This window comes from Harpia harpyja, chromosome 1 (genome assembly GCF_026419915.1).
Source record: "Harpia harpyja isolate bHarHar1 chromosome 1, bHarHar1 primary haplotype, whole genome shotgun sequence".
Lineage (NCBI taxonomy): Eukaryota > Metazoa > Chordata > Aves > Accipitriformes > Accipitridae > Harpia > Harpia harpyja.
This window is the reverse complement of record NC_068940.1, coordinates 71,649,632-71,663,220: the sequence shown is the minus strand read 5'-3', so window position 1 is coordinate 71,663,220 and position 13,589 is coordinate 71,649,632. Positions and strand designations below refer to the sequence as shown.

The window sequence follows — 13,589 nt, the reverse complement described above, 5'->3', positions numbered from 1 at the left end:
CTACCTGAATAACCACAGTAAAACACTGACTAATACCAAGAACCAGGAAAATGATGCTTCTATGGTAAACATGAATTTGTATGTGCTATTAAAGAAGAAAATAACTTAACAGATCAAAAGATTAATTTTCCCAACTCTCTTTGTACCCCCTCCAACTATCAACCCCACTCATCCTGCCAGCAGACAGTACAAATTGAATGCCTCTGAAATCTATGCTTTTAATAGGTTAATAGACTGTTACGATTCTGGATACTGGTTTGAAGCTATCCAGCTCCTGCCTGGACAATTGATCTACACTGTCTCCTGCCACAAGGCGGGGGGGGAGCTAAGCAATGATATAGCTAGAGAATACATCATCAGTCAGTCCTGATTACTGCAACAGTTCTCGAAAATTCCCGATTTTCAAAATTGTGCAAAAATTTCCATATCCTCTTTTTAATCCAAACACTCTTTATTCAAATACCAAACCCAATATTACCAAATGGACTGCATCATGAACTGGCTTAATTTGCTTCTGAAATGTTGATAGAAAAAACACTGGAGAACCCCTGAAATGCAAAATTTTACTTACTTGAGAAATAGAAAATTATAGCCAAATAAATGATAAAAAGGTACAATGAGCTGTGTACTTGAAATTCAGTATTTATAAAGCTCGTGGGTCTGCAGAAACAGAGGATCAGAAGCCTCTAACATGAAGATGCTTTGAGGATAAAAACAAAGCGAAGATTAATTTCTTCTCCCTCTTCACAGGGATCTAGCATATTTGCCTTCTGCATTCTAGAGCTTACATAGTTTTGTGGCTGTACAAATAATTCTTTTTTTCTGTTCTCTTAAAAGGCATTCAGAATTCCTTATGTGTTCTGTATTATTAAGTCAGGTAACAGCAGGGATAATGATGCTCCACCCTTTGACCATGAAAGGAAGAACAAGTGGTTCACTCACCTGGGAAAATAGAAAGGACAGCCAACTGGAATTAAATGCAACTAGTCAGGCCTAATTAAGGCACAGGAGACCAAAGTGAAGCACACTCTTTTACCAAGTTTAGATGAACAGCTATACAAGAACCAAAATAAGTCCTACTCCTGTGACGTTTGTTAACTAGCATTTCACCTAATACTCTTCAATATGGTATGGATTAAGAAGAGAAGGACTGCTCTAAGGCATCAGAGCCGTAAGTTTTTAACTCCATTTAAGCAAATGACTATTAAAGCACATTTATGGAAGAGAAAAAGATGCTTTAATTACCTAAAATCTATTGCAAATTTATGCTTTATTTCTACTTAGTTATGCCAACACATCACAGCCAAAAATAAGAGCTCCACTGTACAAGGTAAGATGGTCCTTCCTGAAAAGTGTACCATTCAAATAGACAAGATGAAGAAGCATGAGATAAAGAAAGATAATACCTACCTGATAACATGAAAATGAAGCACCACTCCAAGATCATGCAGAAAGAAATTCATTTAACTAAAAACTGAAACTAGACTTCTTGAATAACAGAAGAGCTATCCTTTCTTTGTGACAGCTGTTTTGTTACATTTCAGATTTATTAGCTACATTAGGAGACAACAGTTCCTGAAAACTGACATAAAAGTGGGATGTAAGTGAAAATACTCTAAAATCTTGCAGAATCATACCAAGGCAGCAATTCTCTGAAGACAGAGCTTAAAGCAAAGAACTCAAAGCATATATTAACTATTGGCCTTCTACAAATATTTTATGTGTTACTGCTCCAGATCTACCTACTGCTTCAGATTCAAATAAACAGGTAAGATAAGTGAAGCTCAGAAAAAGAGTAATTTATCCCAGGATACATCTAGAGCTTCTTTAACAAGAGCACAAGCAAGCATACAAGATCACCTTCTGTAAGAGCCTGAGCATCCAAAAAGCACTGCAATAAGGTTTGGTGGTATCCTCTAGCTAGAAGATTAAGCCCTGTAATGTAGTTTTTATATTCACTGCACAGGAGTTTTTCAGCATGCCACACTGCACCCCATTTCAGCAGAAATTGTATTCTGTGCTGAAACAGTCGTCTAGGTACAATTCAAAGAAATGGAACCAAAAAAACCCAGCTCTTAAAGAACTGAGTGCTGCTGCAATTTTACAATTTTATGATAATCATTTTCACCAGTCACTCGTTCTCTGCTCCTTTGGTTCATTGAAATGACCTTAAAATGAAAACCAAGGCATACTATAAAATGTTCTTTTCTCCAATGGTCAGAATATTCAACCTAAAAGATACAGAAAGTTAGTCAGCATCACTTGACACGACTAATTTTTCCTCTCAAGTTATTGCTGATAATTGCACTGCCCCAAACAGCGAAGGGTGCAGAACACTATTTTATACAAAGTGATTATTTAATTGTCTTATCACTTTAAAATATCATTTGTTAACTAATGGTAACTGAAAAATTGATTTTTTTCATAGCTTCTTAAAATATAATCAAGAACAGCCACCTTTCTCCTAATACTTGAATGTCTACAATCAACACCAAGAACTTTTTCCGAGCTCTTTTTCTTTTGTTTTGCCATCTGATAGATACACTTGGACATCTAGAGGCATAATCATTTGACCACATCAGAAAGTCCACAGTAAAAAGTTTCTGTATAATCATAGTCATGCTGGAAGATATGAAACATAACAATGTCAATACTCATGTTACTTTATTTACAGTTCATCTCCAGAGCCCTTTCAAACCAACACATTGCTTTCTTGCAGGATTATAATATCATGTATTAGGCAGCAGCTGATAACATATGGACTGATAGCAAACTTTTGCTTAATAGAAATGCCAAAGGGAATAAAGAAAAAAATGATGGGCAAGTTTGTGGAAAAAGCTGAACGGCAAGTCAATTTTTTAATTAAAAAAAAATTCCATACCAGAGAATGTTAATGAGCCAAAAGTCCCCCGAGACTACTTTTACACATTCTGTACTATTTTGATGCCCCTGCTAAAGAAAACTGAACTGTTCTCACTCAGACCTGGCTGAAGACACATTCTTTTTTCAATGTCATAACAAAACTTGAAATCTGAAAGTATCTTATTCATCGGGTTACTTTACTGACTTTTAGCCACTCAGAGTTATCAAACTAGGATTAGAGAAGACAAAATTATCACAAGTCACAAAGTAAAAAATTTCAACAATACCTTTAACTTCTTCATAAATGCTATCATCTATTGGTTCACTGCTCACTTGTCCAACATCATCATACTCCTCTTCTTCCTCCTCAGGAATAGTATTAGATTCCATATCTATGTAACAGCAGTTTAAAAAGTTAACATTTACTAGAAAAAAATGCCTAAGCAGAAATTTACGCAAAATGAAAACACAATTCTTCTGTGACCTGGTGCTTACAGTATATTCTGCTTATTTTCTTATAATGTTCATAAGGGAGAGCTTTCAAGCTAAATAGTATTCTTTAAGAAAAGCAAGAATCTTGCAAAAGGAGAAAAGTCATATAAAAGCTACAACATGATTGAAAACTGGGACTTGCTATTCAAAACTTGGACAAGTGGGAATACTACACATAAAAACACAACAGATATGTTAATGGACAGAACTACCATCACTAAGCAGTACTGGCAATAAAGGCTACTGCTCTACTGGCTGGCTTACCTTGAATTACAAATTTGACTTGCTGTACCCATTCCTCAGCTTCTTTGGGAGTGGCAGCTGTAAACTATTAAACGTTTATTAATAACTACTAGTAGTAATGACAAAAACACAACTACAATTTCATTAGCAATAAAAAAGAGAGACTGTAGCATTCTCATCACTTCCTCAAGAAACCATTAGTAATTCTTTTCATGTCTTCTAGTACTTTTCTTGCAAGGATGCTTCTTATAATGTACAGCTAATTTTGACAAATTTACGTAATTGAAGGAGAGGATGATGGATTTGAAACTCTGATCAGCAGCTGGCAGCTGTGCAGAAAAAAGCTGCTTCTCTTCATCAATGTCAAAGCCAGAACTGATGAACAAAATTTGCCCTTGACAATTAGAAGACACCCATGAATTTCTTTAGACTGCTGGGTACAGTTTTCTTAAAAATGTTCTTGTCAGACTCCAACACACTACCTGACAGCTTAATTAACTGGCTTTCAACTGCAATCTCAGATATTTAAAACTTATTAAACTTACATTCCATATTGATGTCTAGCTGATAGATCTCTGAATTGCACAGCTGATATGTGCCTTTATGTAGATTTTCCTTGCAAAGCCATGACCAATACAATACGTATTTAACACTGATATATATTTTAACTTTTTTTACTGTTTAATTCATCCAAGAAATCACACAGACATACTATACAGTAGATATTAAAATGCTAACATTGAAATGACCAATAGATAAAGATGATAGATTTCCTTGCTCTTGTCCAAAAAGATAATATTTGAAGACATACATACATATTTTAAATCAGATTTTTTTCCTAATATATGAATATACAATACAAGCAAGCAAGGGTTTCCTCTTTTCATTAAGATGTCAGTGAAAGTTGTTTTACTGAAATGTTAATTCAGTAACTGGAATTGTAACGGCTTTATCAATTTAATTTCAAGTCAACATAAAGAAGTCCAACCTGATAAATGCGCTTATCAGGAGCGGAGATTTCAAAACAGCAATCTTTCTTTGCATCCTTCCGAAGGCTATTATTCATTCTGATGGTGTAGCCCTCTAAGGCAAATTCACCTTTCTGCTGTTTGTCTGTTGGAGATAAAAAACAAAGTTAGAGTTTCATTTACAACAATGAATGTAAGTGGCTCAGCAGGTTATCATTTATTCAGATTTTGTTTTCTATACCATTAATTTTACAAAGAACAGGGAGGGTTTTAGCAAAATGATTAAGCGATGCTTCTGGAGATAAAGCTTTATTTTAAAGGAAGATGTAGACAAAAGTACATTTTTCTGTACTAAGGAATTCCACAGGGGGATGTTTGCAGATGGTGGTCTTATTTAGTAAGAAGTGCATGTTATGACACTTGTATCTAGGGAAAGCCAAGAACTGGAACTTGCAAGACACGTTTCCTATAAATCAGTGTCTCTTTCAGGTTCAGTAAACCAATGGGAAAACCTGTCTAGCTCAGAACTTGCTGAGCTCCCTCCTAAACTAACCACTTCACTCAAAAAATAAACTTCAAACTCCTTTTTAAGCAATTGGAAAAGCTTCTTTCCACATTCTCCCACCCACTCCCAGATGTGCCTCCTTTCCACATGGCAGAAATACAGAATGAATTTTGTTATAAATTCAGGTGTGTGTTCCAAAAGCATTTCTCTCAACACAGCAAATGTTTAATTAGCTAATAAAAGTACTGAGCCCTACCACAGTTTATTATGTAGAGCCATGTGGTTGTTTTAAAGACAATTTTACTTTTCAAAGGTTCTGGTTTATAAAAGTATCACTTACAACAGGCCTGAGTTTAAATATACTGCATGTTGGGCAAGTGGCACCAGTGCGCTCCTTCTGAGCTCTTCAGACCAAACCCTACACGTGATTTTATGTGCTCTGGCATGTTTTGGTGAATATTAAAAACAAAACAAACCAGTAAAAGTAATTCAGTTTTGCAATTTCTGTAGATCACAGTGCAGCATTCAAGTGAAGATAAGCATCATCAGTCACATTTTTCTCAAGCAAACAAAGAACAAAGTGCAGTTGCAAATGAAAGAAAATGCCATTAAGTGTGGGTTTTTTCCACAGTAGAGAAAAGCATTAATTAACAATAAGCATCAGGCACAACAGCAAAACTACTTTAAGTATTGCTGAACAGAACTTAGGTGCAAATCAAGCATCCATTGCTTATGTTTGTCATGAAAAGGAGAAAACTTCTACAGTAGATAAAACAGGAAAAACTACAGTTTTCAACATAATTTTGTCACCTTTCTGGAAATCTAATAGGAAAGCAAATCTTTTTTCCACTCCTGAGAGGGCAAAAATTGGCTAACACAGCAACATGAACATCAGTGGACATAAGGGCAATCACCATAAAAATAATCTTGCTAGTAATCTTACATGCACATAGACACAAATGCTTTGTCCCTCCACATGTTTATGAACTCTCACCCAGGGCAAGTAAATACTAAATAACACAACTATATGAGAAAATCCAGGGCACTGTTCTATTTTCTCTTCTAGTCCCTTCCCCTACAGTAAGTTTTATTTTGTCTTAAGTACATTAAGTACTAATGATACAGGACTAATATTTTATATTTGCTCAATCCTCCAGCCCTATATCAAACAGCACACAGATGTAAAATTCATGGAATCGCACCACTGCAGATATTAGAAACAATAACTTGCAATAGGTTAACTAGGTCCCCTTTTAATGAAATTCATTTCTGCCTGGAAATTTTATTGTTCCCTCACTTGTGACGTCAGGGAGAAGATGAAGTGAAACGTATTGTTTCTCACTCTCCCATGCTTGAGGTTTATCAAAACCCAAGAAGATAGGAGCACACAGACAGAATAAACAAACACCAGGTTCAAAAGGTAAAAATATTTTGTCAAGATAAAAATGAGGCAAGTATTCAAATTTAGTCTCTTAGATTATTTCTGAGACTGCTTCTCTGTGACATGGATGATCCCTTTTATGGCAATACAGTTATACAGAGCTAATCTCAGATGATCTCCATACTGGTACTCATTCTTGCAAAGAACATTACAGTTAAAACACAAAGATGCTGTACTTTGCACTGGAAGAGGAACGTGGTGCATAGTATCCATATGGTATTTGATTGGTTTACTGTTTATACTGTCTGTCATTTCTCTGAACACACCATTCCAGTGCTAATGAAAATTACCTGTATGCACCACCAAAAAAAATATATATCCTTTCCTGTTAAATTCTTTCACTGGCCTTTATAGCAACAGGCTAGTCATAGCATTGCTACTTTCGCTTCTAATTGCCTGTGCAGTAAAGTACCTCTGATTAAAGTCCAGTGTAGCATTACGCATATGCTTAAAATGTTGGCCATGAGGAAATTTTAAGACAATGAGACACTTCACAGCCCTGACCCAGAACCCATTAAAGTTGGGAGAAAGACTCTCAGTATGCATTCACACTCCCTGTGGCAGCAAGCCAGAGATAAGACCTAGTATGTCCTGAGAAATGGCTCCACAAATACAGAATGGCAGGACACAGGTCAGTTATAGCTCAGCTGCATGCTCTGATGGTGACAAGCAATGGAGGTCTACAAATCCCAGTTGCTCTTGCAGAATACACCTTTCCAGGTAGGACTGGAGACCAACCCCATCACCTGATCACCACGGAGCAAACCATGACCCATGGTAGCTGTTTGGCCAGGCACAGTAGTCAGGTGCAGGCTTGAAGGCAGGGCCATCTTGTCATCATCAGACTCGACAATCATCTCGACTTCATTTATCAGCAAAGGCTTGCAGCTAAACAGGTGTGCAGACAGACTTGGGCTTTCAGTTTAAAGGTGCTGTGTGAAGTTAGTGCCACAGTGACTTCTGTGAACTTTTACATTCAGAGTTATATTTATATTAAAAGTATTTTCTGGAGACTGTGCTTTAGGGAGAGTTAAAACAGTTTTTGATGTTTAAAAACTTTGAAGACGTAAAGATTTTACTTGGAGACTTAAAATTAGATATAGTTGTTTTTTATGGTGGGAGCCTTAAAAGTAGCTTCAAGGAAGCACGTTTACATTACTGATATTTCACTTTCATTTTGAACCCCCAAATCAGAACCAGAGTTTTGCCTAGGCAGGAATACAACAGCATATTTAGGACAAACTAGGGAGAGACATGCAGATGGAACACACTTCTCTGAAGAACAATAACATTCCTGCTGCCTCTTAATTTCTCAAGATAGGGCTTTGCAATTCAACAACGGGAAACCCTTAAGTTTTCCCAGAACAACATAGAACAGAATTGCAAAAAGCATAATACTATCAGTCTTGTAAAAACAAAAAGGATCATGAACGTCATCAAGCATAAGCTGTTCCACAATTAAGTCAAATCTCATTTCAGAATAAGCTGTTCTTTGCTCTCATCTCCTCCTCATCTTCCCTTCTCCCCATATAAGGCACACAACAGAAAAATAAATCTGGGTCTGTGTAGATCATTTTGCATCAGGAATTTAGAATTGTAAAAAGCTAGTATAACAAAGTGGAGAGTCAGGCACTAAGTATTAAAAAAAAAAAAAGTCAAAACTAGTACATAGATATTTGAGAGAAGTAAATTTGGGGGCTACATTTAAAATAGAGAAAATACCGATCTGAATGAAATTAGAGAGCCACTTTAAATATTTTTCTTACATATAAACTTCATTCATTCTAAAAATAATGAAATGTTGTTAACAACGGAAACAGGGCCAATATTATATTGGGAAAAAAAGAGTCTCGAGGGAAGCAGAGAAAAAGGATTTTGAAGTAACCTCGCATAACTGAGTCCATGGGAACTTTTAAAACAAAGAAGGGTAAACCTTCAATGGGGTCTTGAAATGATTGGGTTGTAAATTTGAGGCCTAAGGCGATATGCCCATATTATTATCACATGTAAAAAGAATTAGTGCATTCTGAAGAACAGAGAGGACTCAGATAGTAGAAAGGAAAGAAGTTACAGCGAAAGGCATAAAGAACAAAGGCAAACAGAAAGATTTCAGAGAGTGATAAAGTATTTATAGATACTATTAGAATCTATAATTTAACTCTCTTCTTCTTGAAATTAGGAGTCTGTAAGATCTTACGGTTTACATGGCTTCATGCTAAATGTAGTTTCACATACTTTTCTATATGCAGGATGTCTGCTTTCTAAAAATAGTATATGTCAGTATCTCCAAAATGGTAATTCCTTTTCCCAGCTTTTGGAACAGTTCTTTCCAAATGCATGGGTAGGAGTTCATCCCTTTTAGATAGCAGATCTGAAATGCAATTGACTTTTTTTTTTTTTCTTTCCTTTAATCTAGCCCTCTGAGAAATTTAAATTTAAAAAATGAAGAAATGGAGACAATGATTGAAACACACTATTTAGGGCACTAGTTTGTTTATATTCAGTTTGCTTATACTCAATAGTTATTTTTCAAATCAAGCACTATTAATGGCAAGTGTGCCTCTTGAGGTCTGAATTTAACATTCTCATAGCAGAAGATTCAGTACTCATTAGATAGATGTCTTTGATTGCCATCACCCTGCTACAACAAAGTCCTATTGAACATTCACAATTCCTGCAGATTTCAATTATGGATTCTGTCAAAAGTAAAGTCTAAATTAAACAAGGATTTTTGCCTTTCCTATGTGGTTGTTCAGAGAGGGAGGACTAAGAGAAGGAGGTCTATAACTAAAAGCAAAACGATACTTCAACAGCTTTCCATTGGGTTTGTATACCTTTCCTTACTCCTAGAAGGAGCAATCTGCAAGCTTAGCATGCGACAGAAATTCCAGTAGCCTGGTTAGGCGAGTCACTAGGACAGATTTGCAAATGCAACTCTAACTAGCCTTCGCTCTCCCTTAATACTGTTCAGTCACTAAGTTCCTCAAAAAAACAAAATACAAAATAAAACAAAAACCCTCTTTTGCACAAAGAGGAGTAGTCCATCCATTGGCCTGGCCATCACTATCTTACAAGTCAGAGAAATCCAAAATTTTCATGTCCATGTTAAAAATAAATTAAAAAAAAAATTAAAAAAAAACCAAACAAAAAACACCAAAAACCCCAAAACCTCAGACTTTTCTAAAAGCCTCTGAATTATCCCCCTCTTCAACATTACTGGCAGGCAGGCAGATACCATTTTCAAGTTATAAAAATGAAAATAAATTTTTAGTGCCCATTAACAGAGGAAAAAATTACCATGATGTTATCAATTACTGTCTTGCTAAACATTTAGCTGATCTCTCCAGTTTGCTGTGACAGAAGGGCATATAACATTGTAGCCTAGTGAAGAAGAAGTAATGAAGCCATTAATTCATTCATTTATAAAGCAACAAATTAACTTTCCTTCTTCACATGCACTTTGAGGTCTGAAAGGTTAGCCATACCACCTAGGTGCCTAAATACACAGGAACTGCCAAAGATCATATAGAAAAATGATATGCAAACAGGGTACCCAACTCAGGATGCAACTGCATGGAAGCGAAGAAAAGAGAAAGACTATAAAAGGTTTATGGAAGGAAAGACTATGATAAGGAGGACCAGATAAGCTTCTGGAAATCCAAGCCAGCTCTGACATTTGAACACGCTTCTCTGCAATGTTGTTGGCCACATGCTGGCAACAGATATTGCAGCACAAGCGCAAATATACATGTGCTTCCTGCAATACCTATTTCTGACATGTAATTAGGTCAAACCTTCAAGCCTTGTTCCTCCATCTCCTCCACATACCATTGATCAGGGAAAAAAAAAATGTAGATGATTTGCTCAGACCTGTCTATATTGCAGGGATAAGTAACATGTTTCACTATCCAATGCTGCACCAAATGTATGAGAAAATAGAGGAGGAAACAGGGAAACAAGACATTCATTAGCCTGCAGGCATCACAACTGCTAAAAGGATGCTTGTAATCTCTTAGGTGAACACACACACATACACAAACACACAGTCATTTACTGTACTTTCACAGGCTTTAGCTTGTACTATATTCTCCTAGCCTAGGCCTCATACTTTTCATCATTCAGCTCTGAATAAATCATTCTGAAACTTTTCCTTACATGCGGTTGTAAGCTTCATACATTTCCATACTTCTTGCTTTCCCAACATAAAAAGGAAAAAGTTAGAAAAATTACAAGTGTTTTGGAAACAACAAATCTACACAACCTAATAAAAAGGCATCCTATAGCCTCACACTTAGCATTCAATTATATTTACACTGATATTTAAGCGTGAAAATCAAACCTTGGCCAACAAAATACTCACTGCACCAGACATAAAATATCCTTCACGGATTATTTGCCTACGTGTCTGGTTTTAAAAAAATTCACAATGCAAAACAAGCCAAGAAGGGCCTAGAAATCCCTGCTGCCTCTCTGCATTATGTCCCACAACACACAGGCACTAGCACTCCATTACCCATTAAAAGTGACGCAGACAGCAGGACTGAGCACGTATGGAATCCCTGTCTCTCTTCAAACCAGGTTCATATCGAGGAGGGGGAGTTTCCCTATTGTGTATATCAGCCCTGGAACCTGTCAGAAACTAGGGCCCAGCTGATACAAAACATCTGCAGTCACTGCACAGGCTAGGGCAGACCAGCATCGCTTAGACAGATGCCATCCCAATGATTCAGGAGGTGGCAGCAATTTGCATGAAGCCACCCAAACGCACACTTCATCGCTGTTCTAGAGCCGGTAAGAACACACATTGATTTTCTACGTGGTCCAAGTTATCTGGTACAGCATCAAGGGTGACAGCAAAAGAAGAAGGGCCCCAATACGACAGCATACTATGGCAGGTACCACTGCTGGCTGTAATAGTGGGAAGGAAAACAGTTTCAGGTTCCTCCAGTGACTAAATGCCAGATTTCCTCAGGACTGTCTCATTGCACACCTCATCCATGCTGACAATCTGCAGCTAAACAGCATGATAAACAGCAGCACATACATTCACAACCATCAAGACGAAAGCTGTTTCAACAGCAAACTAGTTTGCCATGGAACTACAGCAGCTGCTGGTATCCAGTTTCTGCACAATGATGGCAATTTGCTTCTGCACTGGAACAGGCACCTTTATGTACCATGGCATCAGAGGGCTGAAGAAAGTACCTCTGACCAGTCTAGAAAAAAGCTTTCTTCTTCAAAGGCAAGTTCTGGAGTGCCTGTTGCTCATCCCAGGTCTGCAAGACAAAACGATTCCACCATGCTGGACTAGTTTTTCTGCACCAACAGCAGCAGTCACATGGAGGTAGGGCAGAAGTTCATGCATCTGATTTGTTTGCTTCTTCCATCAGCTACTGTTTGGAGTCCGGCCACGCCTATACAATTCCCATGGACTATGTGCCTCCATGGACTATACACCTCTCCCACATCATTAGGTTATGGTTAGGAGGATCTTCCCCAAACAATCTGCAGCCTACAAAAGCTGTAAATGCATAAGCCAAAGCATCTGTCTATAGATCCATAAAGGGAAGAGATCCCACAGTGTATCACAGTCACTTCCTAACACGATACCAACCTGCCAAGTGCTAGGGAGCATGTATCTTAACTTTCAGCATAGGTATTAGAAGTTACAACACAGCCTTGATAGTCAGGTTGTTGCAAAAGGAAAAAAAAAAAAAGGATGGAAAGAGGGCAGGTGGGCAGTTTTCCTGCCTTAATCCAAAGACCATATGCTAGAAAGCATAGTCATTAGCACAGACACAAGAAAAAAAAAAAAACCCAAGCTTTTTCCCTTTTTTTTTTCCAAAACTAGCAAATGAAAACACGAAGATTTAAAAACACAGAACAATCTTTAAGAACTAGCAATACATTCTGACCAAAAAAACTTGCCATTTTTTACGTACTAGGTAATATATAACTATATATAAACAAACAGCACAAGACAATTTTCCAGAGAAAGAAATAAATCATTACTGACAAATCAGTGTTCTGCCATACCTCCTCAAAATTTTTGAATAAAGATTGTTTATGTTTTTGAAACTTGATCAATCTGTAACTCCCAAGGAAAGAGCAAAGAAGAAAAGGGAATATTTAGCAGATATACTAACAAAACCCTGGAAACAGAGAATATGATGGGAAACTGTAGCAAGATGAAAACTGGACTTAAAAATAGACCCTTACTTTATTTCTTTTGTTTTTAAAGAGAGGATGTGTTTAAATGAGTCAGCATATTGAGGAATGAAACAAACTGGACCAAATTAAATTAGTCTTTGAATAAAACAACACAAAATAACTACCTGCACTAATCTCAAGTAGTGTCACACAAACATAAGCAGAAGAAAAAAAGCTTCAATTGAAAGTTTGCCCAGGAATAAATATTTTTTGAGGGGAAAAAAAACCAAAAAACTATAATTGCACTTTAAAAGTTTACTCAGATATATTTCTGTATCATTTGTTTTACCCTTAAACATCAAATACACTTGGCACACAATTTAAAGGATGTTTTATTTGACTATCAATTTTAAAAATTCAAAGTAATATCCCAAAATTTATGCCATATTCTTTCTAAACTGGCCATTAGAAGTTAGAATTCACCTTCAGAAGCCAGCTTTAGTATCCATGACTGGCTTTTAGTTAAATATATTACTTCATTTCTAGCTTTTTCAGAACATAAGCTATTTAGAAAGAAACACAGAACTCCACTATGCGGTTTTTAGACTAACATTTTCCTGGACAGAACCATCTTTAAAGAACTCAGAAGGTATAATTGCTAGAGTATGTTTTAAAATTAAAATCCTATTTAGATAGAAAGAACATTTTCTGTCCAGTAAATCAATTGAGTACCAGCATACTATCAAACCTAATAACTACCTGTTACTGGCACACAAAGTAGCTTTACAAGTAACTTAATCTTTTTTCCTCAGTTTCCCTGCTTCAGAAAATGAGCATATCACTTACAGATACTGATGAATATTTACACTTTTTTAAAATTCAAAGCACTGTTTAAGAACCAAAGATTCTTTTAAAAGTTTCATTTGCT

General features: G+C 36.5%; 1 protein-coding gene across 3 annotated transcripts in view; it reads right to left on the bottom strand.

Moving 5' to 3' along the window:
• The window catches only part of SKAP2 (src kinase associated phosphoprotein 2), a 123,035-nt gene that overhangs the window by 36,455 nt on the left and 72,991 nt on the right, over positions 1–13,589 (bottom strand). For all 3 annotated transcript variants that reach the window (XM_052799558.1, XM_052799576.1, XM_052799568.1), the window contains 3 exons: positions 4,586–4,710; positions 3,619–3,682; positions 3,150–3,254 (listed from right to left, as the gene is read on the bottom strand). In XM_052799558.1, coding sequence (XP_052655518.1) covers positions 3,150–3,254; positions 3,619–3,682; positions 4,586–4,710 — 294 coding nt within the window. The remainder of the gene's footprint in view (positions 1–3,149; positions 3,255–3,618; positions 3,683–4,585; positions 4,711–13,589) is intronic.